The sequence below is a fragment of the Lepidochelys kempii genome, chromosome 7, assembly GCF_965140265.1.
Source record: "Lepidochelys kempii isolate rLepKem1 chromosome 7, rLepKem1.hap2, whole genome shotgun sequence".
In the NCBI taxonomy this organism is placed as follows: domain Eukaryota; kingdom Metazoa; phylum Chordata; order Testudines; family Cheloniidae; genus Lepidochelys; species Lepidochelys kempii.
Genome location: NC_133262.1, coordinates 73388327 through 73401287, shown reverse-complemented (window position 1 = coordinate 73401287; position 12961 = coordinate 73388327). Strand labels below are relative to the sequence as shown.

The window sequence follows — 12961 nt, the reverse complement described above, 5'->3', positions numbered from 1 at the left end:
ACGAGACTGCTCGGGTGTTATCCCCATTCTGACTCTCGCCTTGGATTTAAACAGTTCATACTTGTTCATGTGTTCTCTAGGCATTTCAGCTGCCACCTCAGCTAAGGGTCCACTGAGCTGCGGCCTCAGCTCTACCATGTATTGGTCAGTAGAGATGTTGTACCCAAGGCAGGCCCTTTCGAAGTTTTCTAAGAAGGCCTCGGTATCATCACCTGCCTTGTAGGTGGGGAACTTTCTGGGATGGGAAGTGGTACCTGGAGAAGGATTGTTAGGGTTTGTTGGTATGTTCTGCTGGGCCTTTATTCTCTCCATCTCCTCCACATGCTTCCTCGCCTCCATTTCCCTCTTGTGGGCAGCCTCCTGTACCTCCTTCTCCAGCCGCATGAGTTCTATCTGTCTTTCATGTTCCCTTTGTTTTTCCTCAGCCTGAAATTTGGCTAATTCCAGCTGTAGTCGAGCCGAGGATTTGGCCATTCTAACCTCTCTGTTTTTAACTAACTTTACACCCGAGGTTTAGAAATAAACAAACAAAACTTGGCTGTAATTTTTTGCTGTGCTGGAATAGAATACCTATTCTCTGATAGTGATTGTCAGCCTACAGAAAAAGACAATTCCCTTGTCTCTGCTCTGGGCCCAAATTAAAGCAAAAAACCTCGAACTACTTGGGAACCTGCTTACCCAGCCCAAAGAAAAAAAAAAAATTTCTTTTCAAACCTGTGCTCCTTGTAAAACAAAAAAAAAAAAATCAAAATCCTAAAAAAAACCCTGCCACTTTTGTCTCCAGGCAAATGGGTAGAGCACACACCCCCTATTTACTTTTAGGAAGAAAAGAAAAAAAAAACAAACCTCTGGGTTGGAAGACTGTGAATTTCCCTGCAGGAGTTAAGTACCCTGCCTCCAGGCAAATGAAACCTGCAATTCACAAGATAATCCCCTTTTGTCTCTGCTTGGCCACAAAGCAGAGAGAAACCAAGCTGCTTTCAGTTTCAAAGCTGCCTTCTGGACTTCCTAAAAATTCCTTTTTAAAATCTGTATTTCTAGTTCAAAAAATCTCAACTGGATCTCAAAATGATTTCAGGTTAATCCCACCACTGTGCCACCATGTCAAGGTTCCTCCCCCACTCTGAACTCTAGGGTACAGATGTGGGGACCTGCATGAAAAACCTCCTAAGCTTATCTTTACCAGCTTAGGTCAAAACTTCCCCAAGGTACAAAATATTACCCCCGTTATCCTTGGAATGGCCGCTACCACCACCAAACTAATACTGGTTACTGGGGAAGAGCTGTTTGGACGCGTCCTTCCCCCCAAAATACTTCCCAAAACCTTGCACCCCACTTCCTGGACAAGGTTTGGTAAAAAGCCTCACCAATTCGCCTAGGTGACTACAGACCCAGACCCTTGGATCTTAAGAACAATGAACAATCCTCCCAACACTTGCACTCCCCCTTTCCTGGGAAATGTTGGATAAAAAGCCTCACCAATTTGCATAGGTGACCACAGACCCAAACCCTTGGATCTGAGAACAATGAAAAAGCATTCAGTGTTTTACAAGAAGACTTTTAATAAAAAATAGAAGTAAATAGAAATAAAGAAATCCCCCCTGTAAAATCAGGATGGTAGATATCTTACAGGGTAATTAGATTCAAAAACATAGAGAACCCCTCTAGGCAAAACCTTAAGTTACAAAAAAGATACACAGACAGAAATAGTTATTCTATTCAGCACAATTCTTTTCTCAGCCATTTAAAGAAATCATAATCTAACACATACCTAGCTAGATTACTTACTAAAAGTTCTAAGGCTCCATTCCTGTTCTGTCCCTGGCCAAGACGACTACAGACAGACCCACAAACCCTTTGTTTCTCTCCCTCCTCCCAGCTTTTGAAAGTATCTTGTCTCCTCATTGGTCATTTTGGTCAGGTGCCAGCGAGGTTACCTTTAGCTTCTTAACCCTTTACAGGTGAGAGGAGCTTTCCCCTGGCCAGGAGGGATTTCAAAGGGGTTTACCCTTCCCTTTATATTTATGACAGGGTCATTATGTACCTTTGATTGTCTCAGGTTTATCTGAGGAAATCTGCTTTTTTGTTTTTCACCAAAACACAAATAGGGATTACTTCATCCATTGATCTGGGATGACAAGAAGGAACTATGTAGCTTCTTAGGAGGTGCAGCAAATGAAGAACATATTGTGCTTATTTGAAATTAAAGGGGAATATAGATAAACAGAATGCAATTACTCAAGTTGGAATGCAGCCAGAATTTTGGAAATAACAACCTTATTCCTGTAGAAAGTGCTATGGGATCTCTCTTCTTCAATGAGCTGGACTAATTAAGTTCTCGATTTTTTTATGTTTCATTTGAAAGACAGTACCTGTGGCTGCATGGGTTCAGTAGTTTCTCCAAGGGAACACTGCCCCCTCTAACACCATAGTCCCCTATACAGTATTACACTATATTGTCAACACTGAGTAATTAGCCCAAGTGAGAGAGTAGCTGTTTAAACTTTATGACCTTCTCATCCATAACTGATGGTGTTAACAAATGAATTGTTTTAGCATCAACAAGTGAGCCCTGCAGTGAGGTGGGGCTTAAATAAGCTGGTGTCGCATTTTACAGATACTTTGGGCATGTCTACACTGCACAGTAAGCCCGAGTCTGTGGGACCTGGGCTTGTAGACAGTGTCTCCAAGCCTGTGCTGGAGTGTCCACACAGCATTGTAAACCTGGGTTTACAGTTGGTGGACCCAGGTCTCACAGCCATGCTAACGTGTCCATACTGGACTATGCAAACCTTCTGACTCTGGTCTGCTGCTTGACCTGCATCCCCACTGCAAAATGACAGTGCTTGGACCCAAGTCACAGTGGGATCTACTTCCCCCAGCAGGGTCCTAGGATCTGAGTTCTGGCTGACCCATGTTAGACTGATTTGTGTGTGGATGGAAGTGGGGCGTGGGCTCAAACCTGAGTCAGAACTTGGGTTTCATGTGCAGTGCAGACATACCCTTGGAGTCTAGCCATAGTAATGAATAGGCAGGTACAAACTGAGTCTCCCATAAATCTGATCTTCCCTTTGAAGCCATGTCCACTTTGGTGCTGTGTTGATTTTAATTACATGGGTATTGTGAGTTGGTTGTTTTGGGCAACCAACCCAAAAACAGTCCTTCAAAAACAGACTCCAACGATAAACAGCAGAACTGGAATTAATCTGCAAACTGGACACCATTAAATTAGGCTTGAATAAAGACTGGGAGTGGATGAGTCACTACACTAACTAAAAACTATTTCCCCATGCTAATTTCCCCCCTACTGTTACTCACACCTTCTTGTCAACTGTTTGAAATGGGCCATCCTGATTATCACTACAAAAGTTTTTTTTCTCCTGTTATAAAAGCCCACCTTAATCGGCTCGTCTCATTTAGAGTTGGTATGGCAACCCGCATTTTTTCATGTTATCTATCTATCTACTGTATTTTCTACTGCATGCATCTGATGAAGTCGGCTTTAGCCCACAAAAGCTTATGCTCAAATAAATTTGTTAGTCTCTAAGGTGCCACAAGTACTCCTCATTCTTTCTGCTGATACAGACTAACACGGCTACCACTCTGAAACCTACACGACATGGTGGTTGAGAGATATAGTTTAATAATGTTTGCATAGTGTCTTAATATCTTCTGACTTGCTAGAGAGCAAAATTTTTTTTCTTTAAAATGTTCAATTTACTAAGAAATGGAGACAAATTATCAAACCTTCCAAAAATAAACTAGAAAACACACTTGGACACAGCACTATTGTCTTTAGATACTCTTTTCTTAATTGACAATTCTTAAATGTCACCTGACAGTAACATGATCAAAATGCTTTAGCTGCAGAGATCTTTTTTAAATCAAAGGTGACTTTATGAAAAACAATAAAAAGCCACTTCTATTGCATGATAACAGAATAAATTATATTTTTCCCTAGAAGAAGTAAAGGCTGTAGAAACAAGGGGCAAACATCTTTTCATGAATTGGTGGGTGCATGGGGCAGATATTTTTCCAGTACTGCAGCAAATTTTCCAGTTTACCAGGTCAATGCAGAGAGAGGAGCAAATGATTCCCAATTCATATACTTGGGATATAAGGAAAGGGTCAGTATAAAAAGAACTTGATTTGTAGTGCATGAAATCTCAGAATGAAGTAAATATGAATGTATGCTCTGTGGAGCAACAGTTATAAGTGGCTTTGGAAAGCAAAAGTCTTGCAGTTGTTACCAGGGTATTAATGTTCGGACTTCTAGTGAATCCTAAATTGGGTACTGGGTTTGCTGTTGGTAGTGGTTTTTTGTTTTTATTTAATATCCCCCCTAAAGTAGTTCTGAGCATGAAGACTGACTTGGGGAGCCTAGAAAGATCTGCTAACCTCCCAGGGGGCTATATTAGATCTGTGAGTCATGGAGTCCTTGCATAGTAAGTGTTTGGTTACAAGCCTTTTATGGGCCACAGCTCAGCTGGGATATCAGTATCTGTATTATAGCTCCTATCTATTCTTAGGTGGCACTTCAGCAGGACTGAGCAGGCAAGGCAAAAAAGAAGCAATTATTGTATTCTCAATATTTGTAAATGTTGTCTTTTTTTCTTTATTTTAAAACTATTTTCTTTTATCCCTCCACCCCCACCCCTTTTCTGTAGAGCCTTTTTGGTGACCTGTGTAAAAGAGTTACAAAATGTCTTACAACGTGACTCTCAATGGACCTGGACCATGGGGTTTCCGACTGCAAGGGGGAAAGGACTTCAACATGCCCTTGACCATATCCAGAGTAAGTGAACAAAAAGCCTTCTTGCATTTGCTTAGGTTAGAAAGTAGCAGCAAAGGAGTTGCTAAATGCACGCTCTAACCTGGACAAAATTAAGAGATTGATCAGTCTGTTGAAATAGAGGCAGAAGGGACTGAAAAAAACAGAGCATTTTAGAAGAACGAAAAATAATAGCATGTTTTCTTTTAGCACATTTAAACTTCCTGATTCAAGGCATAGCTGATAATGCCAAGAAGCGACATCTTAGATGGACTGTATAAGAAAGATGAAACTGCATCTTTACTCAACAAGAGCAAAAACCTACTTTTAAATTTAATGTTTCTGTCATGCTATAAAACAATTTTATTTTCCGTAATGTTACTTCTTTTCTGTGGCCAAGGGGCCTTATTTACTTTGTAATGGGGTTTGTTGATGGAGGGAAGGAAAAAGAAGTGATCATAATAAATCAAATGAAGTTTCCAAAAAACGAGCATGTAGCTCCCTATAAATGTGTATAGTTTGGGTTTTGTCAGACTTTTTTGTTTTGACATTTTTTCCCCCCCAAGGCTTTTCATCTGTAGTCCATCAAGCTTTCGGACCTGTGACTATTTCTTTTTCTTACTTGGCACAGAATAGTGTAGCCACATCAGCTAATAAGACCAGTGTCAAAGATGATTTCATCTGTTTTTGAGAAGAACATGGTGGTAGGTTTGGGGATTTTGTTGCCTTTTTTTTTTTTTAATCTTAGATTTAAATAAAACTTGCTGAGGTTTGTAATGGGCTTAAAAGTACACAGAATGAAGCAGAAGGCTCAATAGTGCTGAAAATATTGTCTTAAATTGTACAGGGACCTTCTATTTGCTGATGAAAAACAGTGAATGATGTAATAATTAATTACTCAGTGCAGTTATTAAGTATAAATCAGTCCATTGCTTGCAGTTCCACCTCTTTATTTCCTCTAAGAGTAATTTTTAAAGGCAATCCAGGGGCATGCTCTAGTTATTACCCGACCTATTTTACTAGTTTCCTAAAAGGAGAGAGGTGTTACAAAACCTCTCAACACTGAATGCTTTTGAATTTGTAGATGGGAAAGATTTTCTCTCTAATCAGCAACTAAGCAGTTATTTAACAGTTCTAATTTGGCAGCTGGAAATTTCGCTCCCTATATTGTTTTTGTTAAGTCAGTTTCAAGTATTATTTCAGACTATTTAGACATAGACACAGAAATGTACAGTCCAAAATGTGTTCTGATTCCTTCACAAAATTAGCTGCAGCGGGAGTTCCAGTTTTTGTGGTGGAGGCAAGAGAGGTTACTTATTTAACTAAGTGTTAAAAGAATAACAAACTGATCTGCTCAGATAAACAGGTAGATGGCAAATAAAAGAACTGTTTTGGATGCTACATACTATCGACACTCATTTGGAAAGCTAAACTTTGTCTGATCCTCCAGCATTTGAAGCTTTTAATACATTTATTATGTTGACTTTTGGAAACAAAACTGATTATCTTTGCGCCAGTCATGAGTCAAAGACTTCAGCAAGCTTTTGAAATCCTGGGAAGCTATCCATTTTAACCTTTACGCTATAAAGCTCTGTCTTATTTGATCTCTCTTGTGTATAGGTATAGTGTGTGTCTCTCTCCGTTCAAGGCTGAGTCTGCATTAATTTCAGGTTGCTAAATTTATATGCTCCTACTCTGATAGGAGGAACCCTTTCTTTATCCTCTCTGCAAAGGTGTCATTGTTCTGTACTGTTATGATAGAAGGCTGCCCTGTTGTCAGCATTACAAAAATATTGTCAGAAAAATAAAAATTACTTTTCCAGTTTTAAGCTAATTTTAGTACCGTAGATAGTGCAGGTCTCCCCTTATCCCGCACAAGGTAAGGAAGTAGACTGCTTATGGTAGATTTGCTAATATCATGTAGACATACTTGTGACATTTTAGTGCCCTTTATTGTGAGGTCCTAGTTATTTGTAGTGCCTAGAGGCAACCAATTAAGGATCAAGGGCCCCATTTTGCTGACTGTGTACACACACAAATGAAAAGACAGTTGTTGCCCTAAAGAACTTAAAATGTCAGGCCCGGATCACTGTGAGAGTCCCATTGACTTCAGTGGGACTGCTGAAAGCATATAATTTAAGCATGAGTGTAAATCTTTGCTGGATCAAGGCCCAAAAAACTGCTTCAGCTCCCTCTGAACACCCTCAACTGCCAGTGATCTCAACAACTTTGAGCCCTTCATGAGGCTGACTTTCGGTTGCAGTGATAATGTCAAATACGATGTGAGACTGTTTGAAGTCTTGCCCAGTGAAACATTGTTCTTAGTTGGGAATATTACTCTGGAACTGTGTTTTGTATCTAATATAAAATAACAGCGGATCATGGTCTGTTTGTGTACATGAAAATGTACACAGACTTTTCCCTTCTCAGAGAGGGGGATTGGTGGGAATAGGAATGTTTGGAAACTGTGTTATTTTTTAATTGAAACATTGTGTCCTGTACCTTTTGGTGATAATAGTTTAATAAACCCTGTTTTTTATATAAATATCCCAAAACAGGTCAAGAGACCCCCCCATTGTCAGCAATTAATTTGCAGTCATAAGCGAGGCAAGTGGTGAACTCAGTCATATGACACACACAAAAATGTTTTCACAGGAATAATATTGTACTTTAAAATTATGAGCCAAGTTCTGTTCTGAGGGAACACAATGCTCCATGAATCTCCAAGTGCTGTCAATGGAGATTACACATCCTTATCTGAAAACAGAATTTGACCCATAGAAGCATGTGATGGGACCGGAATCTCCAATTCTTCCCAAAGCAGCGTATGCGAGTAGGTAGAGCGCTGGACTGAGACTCAGGAGTCCTGAGTTGTATTCCCAGCTCTGCTGCTGGATGACGTTGGGCGAGTTACTTCACTTGTTTTGTGCCTCCATCTCCCTTCTGTAAAATGGGAGAAACAAAAACCTTTGTTAAAGCCCTTGGAGATCTCACTGATAAAAAATACTATATAAGAGCTTTTATTATGATTTCTCTTCCTAAGACTATCATTACATTTTAAATCATGGGCAATGAAGGAGAATTGCGCCTTGCCAAAAATAAATGGTCTGATGGCTGGTTTGTTTTTTAATGCGCTCTGAGGCACTATCATTTGTTCTCTTCTGGGAGGTCCAGGTGATCAAATCCCTGCCAAGTCTTCAACAGTTTGAGACACAGGAGTCCCAGTCAATCAGCTGAATGACAGGTGAAAACATATCTTGGTGTTCCTATGAAATGGAGCATTGTGCCTAATACCCTGTTCTTCATCTAAAAATAAGTGTCTCTGTGGTGTCCGCTTTGGGGTAGGGGGAGAAAGCAAGCGTGGAAGATTTAAGGTAACCCTGCAGCGTCGTACTCCTTGAACTATGGAATGGAGTATTCATTAGCAAATAAAAGAGCAACCTTTGTAGTTTCACGTTTTTTTTCCGTCCCCACCTCACAGCTCCTCACACCCTCTAGGGCTAACCTTGCCATGCAGCAGGATAGGCAAATGTCTAGGGTAGCATTTTGCTCTATTCTAGATTTCAGTAGATCTGAGTACCTGTCACTCCTGTTGAAATGAATGGGAGTTACAGGTGCTCAGCTCAGTTACAGGTGCTCAGCCAATGGCCTGATTGTGTGAGCGACTCTGGTCCTTTCTAAATTGACGAGGCCAGCAAAAATCCTAGTGCTGATGTAATCCATTTTCTTCTAAGCCTGCATGTGCTCTTCATTGACTGGTGGTGAGGAGGATGCTCTGAGACAACAATTGCATTGACACATCTAATTCTCTATTCTTCCCTGTGTAAGAAGCGGGCTGTGTAAATTTAAACCTTTTGCTGCTGATCTGCCATGTTACCTAATAGGCTATCATCATTCCAGTACTTAGATACCATGGTTGGTGAACGTTATATTAAAAATCTAAGATAGGTAGATTCTCTTCGTGTTCCAGTGAAATGTAGAATGCCATCAACAGTCCAGAGAGAAACAAGAGGCATGTGAATTGGCTTATATTGAAACCATAGTTTAAATTTGAGTGGAGAGATTTAATCATACTCTGAGATGATCCTAGTGATATATGTACAGTGTCATTACATATGGTTGATCAATCTACAATATGGTATTTCTAATTCATCCACCACTGTATTGGCTGGGCAATATTTATATAATATATAATTTTACTGTTGCCTTCAGTGCCAACTCAGAAGCCAAAACTCTGGGGCTGGAAAAATGGCAAAAGACATATGTGGTTTTTGGTTTTGTTTTTTTTAAATTAATACAATAGAAGGTGTAACAGGATGGTGAGCATTATGGGTGAACAGTGGGAAGAAGGAAACTGAAGAAATGGAACCACCTCCACCAATTCATATACTTATGCTGGTAATAAACAAAACACTATGGGGCTGCTTATATAAACCATTTTATATGGCACTGGAAGAACACGAAAGTTTATTTTTATCATACTTGCTAGGCTGACTTTTTTTTTAACCAAAATCCTTCCCTCCTTACTACCTCTTCCACCCCTACCACCACACACACAGAGGTATACACCATCCTTCATGAGGAGATATTAATGTGACAGCACTTCCCCTTTGAAGGACTATAATGTATATGAGAGAATTCCCCTGTCACTTTTGTTTAACTTGCTGTACATGGAGACTCCTCACCTTGCGTGGTGTACTAGTGATGAATGATGGAGGCCCCCCTTAGTTTTCTTCACGACTGAAGGAGGTGAAGCCTGGAACATTGTTTGAAGCAACATTCCTTCCCCACCATCAAAGTGATTTGTCATTTCATCATCTGGACAGCTGAGTGCTACTGCATGTGAACTGCCTTCAAAAGGGCAAAATGTACCTGAGTAAATTGATAACATAGAAGCTCTGTAGAGGAGCACAGAACTCACTGGAGGCATTAAATGGGGAAACAATAGCATAAATGATGAATTTGCCATGGTGCCTTAGCATAAAAACAAAGCATCTTTTGGACAGCAGATATCTGACTTCCTGTTTAGTACACTGACTTCATGCTCTATCTCTGCCTGGTCTAGTGCAGAGATATAACCTTTGAAAGGGTAAGGGTACCGTGGCCTTTTTTGGTATGGAATATGTTAATCCCATTCCAGCAGTTCCTGTACTGATTCCATGACACACCAATCTGTTCTTTTCTCCCTCTTCAAAGATGAAGCAATCAAAAATTTCCTCTACTCCTGCTCTTACTTACTCTAGCTAGACCAAGAAACTTTGCTTAAATAGTAATAAATATTTACAAAGTTTAAGAGCATTAAGCTTTGTATGCTAGGCTCTTCCCATCTCCCGCACAGATCATTCTAGCTACCACTCACTGCATAGATATCCGGATGATTTTTTATTGGCAGGTGTACCAGATTTTCCTGTTGTTTAACTGTGGCAGTAGGCAAGCAGGTTTGCGGAAGTGTGTTTGAGTAGTAGCTGTGCATATAACTTTGTAACCTTGGGTTACACTGACTAATGTCCAAATTCATTAAAAATTGTATAATCCTATATGAAGCAGCACATCATATGTAAGTGTGCTGTGTATGCATCCCATATGTGGAGCTGATATTAGTATGACAAATGGATAGAGTGCATTTATTATACACCTTTGACCATCTCTGACCCCTCCCCGGATCTTTACTCATTGATCCATCTCTGCCAAGATTATTTCTAACCTTCTAAAGTCATATTTAAAAATCAGACTTTCAGAGAAAAGATTCCATGCTTCTCCCCCAAATGTGGAATCCTCTGCAATACCTAAACCTACAGCTCAGGAAAGATAATAGCTCGCGCTAGACCACAGAGAAGCTAAAGGTCTGATATCTAGCTATCTGCCAATATTGGAAATGGGACCTTTTTACCACTGGTAAGCAGAGATTTCTCTTTTTTTTTTCCCAATTAGACACAAGCAGCCCTTGCTTTAAGCTCTGGAAGGTCCAAGCTATTGGACTTTAATGTCATATTATTTTCATAGCTAGAAACGCTATTTTAGGTTCTTTTCTATAGAGTTTTAAATTGGTATCTCTCTCTCCTGGCCCTCCACTGTTGAACTCTCAGTTAACAGCTAGTGGAGGAATAAGGGGCATCAGACAGTCCCAGTGCAATTTTTAAGAACACTCAAAGCACGTCTAGTTATATAATAACAACAACTGTATGTGTTTCTGGTTCATGCTATCGGTGGCATGTAATGTGGTGTATACAGGGTTTATCAGCATTCCTTTGGGATGACCTGCTTAACTCACAGATGACTTAGTGAGTAACAAAGCCATCCCAAACCACTAAAAACCTTTATGCCACACAATCATGTATTTATATGCTGTTTATGTATCATTATTGTGGTCAGCTGGAAACAAAGGTACCATCCAGGATCTCTCAGTACATAAGGACTCATCTTTTTCCACCTTAGCCTTCTCCAATAATTATTCATGCAATGCTGTATGTTCCTCCTCTTAGATCATTAGTTTCCCTACACTGTTCCCTTCTTTGTCTTTTTAAATGTAAGTGATTTTCAACTGCATAATGAACCTAGTATTTGAATCACTGATTTCTTCTCCCCCACCCCCACCCCCCAACCGCATGCTGCAACACCATGGTGTACAAAGGAAATCTTCTGGTTTTCTCCCTTGGGGAAAGCATTCTAAAAAAGGACATGTGCATATTATTTGGTCTTAGACTAGGGCTTTTGGAATCCATGTTGTGCTTTGAATTTCAATCCTTCCAGCATCATTGTATAATGTACTGGTTTTGTGTGTGGTTTGCATGTGAGCAATGTTGCCCTCTGCTGACTGGCCCACAGAGAGGATATGGGACCAACTACAAAGGTTGGCTAAATGGACTCTCCTTGAGATCAGGTTGACTGTGTGTATTTGGAGCCAAAGTACAAGGTATATATTCATTGTAATTCACTTCTATGCTTGTTGCCATAAGCTAGCAGTATGTAAAAGATGTAGCAACTGTGAATATACAATAGATATCTTGCATCCATCCTTTGTGTGGATCATAGTTTTGTTTTGTTTTTTATTGAACACCCAATTTCTCGGGTCTGGACATGTTTTTAATTTCAGGTGACATATTTAGTATTGTTAAAATATAGGCCAAAGCAAATGGCATTCTTTCCAGCACCTGTCACAATAGCTGAGGCCCTGGGCTAACTGATGGTTGTATGGCTGTATATAACAAAACCCTCCATAGCATAGCCCATTTTGGCACAATCATACCAGTTTATGTCCCAGCAGTCTTTCCTTTCTGTTTCAGCTGCAGAATGCAGCTATTCTATTTGTGTACTGAACGAGATGGGCTGTTTATTCATTAATACCTATTCTTGCCTTCTGTTGGATCATCAATCTGTGTGTAACATCATCTGATACCACAATAAAAACATTGAAATCACAGATCCAACATTATGAAAATGGTTTTCCTGTCCAGTGAGAATTTTTCTAAAAACTTCCATTACTATATCAGATGAAAAGCCAAAATTGCAAAAAAATTCACAAACCAGCAACACACAAAATAATTCAGTTTGGGTCAATCAAAATATTTTGTTTTGCAATTTTCAAAACATTTCATTTCAATTTGTCTTTTTTAAAAACTTGTTTAAATCTGAATTTATTAACTAATCAACAGTTATTTTTACTCAAACTGAAACTTTCTGGTTGTTTGGGTTTTTTTTCAAAAATTTTTTGTGTCTGGAGATTAATTGAAACTGACCCCATTTCACAAACTGTTTCAGTTTTTGATAGGCATTTTGGGGCAGACAAATGGTTCATTGAAAAATTTCCAGCCAGCTGTAATTATGATTTCAATGTAGGAGATTGTAAGAAGATAAAATAGAAAGAAATAAACACTGGATTAAATCATTATACTCAAATGGAATTTTGTACAGGGATGTTGTACAGTTACTCACCAAAAATACAAACTTATTCTCATGCATTTTCCTATACCAGGCTAGTAATGCATCCAAGGCTCAGTGTTCAGTTGCAGCCTTTGACTCCCATTAAAAGATGTGCAAAGATGATGAGGAAATTGTGTGGGGGAAACCTGGCCTAACATGCTGAAAATAGACTCCTGCAAGTCTTGAGGCACTGAAAAGCTTAATTTGTGACAAAATGTTTGAGATGCCACCTTTTATATCAATTAAAGGAATAATGCTAACTGAAAATGG

The 12961-nt window shown here is 39.5% G+C and overlaps 1 protein-coding gene across 1 annotated transcript in view; it reads left to right on the top strand.

Moving 5' to 3' along the window:
- The window catches only part of LDB3 (LIM domain binding 3), a 137683-nt gene that overhangs the window by 16301 nt on the left and 108421 nt on the right, over nt 1-12961 (top strand). The window contains exon 2 of the mRNA XM_073353349.1: nt 4668-4795. Coding sequence (XP_073209450.1) covers nt 4703-4795 — 93 coding nt within the window. The 5' untranslated portion in view covers nt 4668-4702. The remainder of the gene's footprint in view (nt 1-4667; nt 4796-12961) is intronic.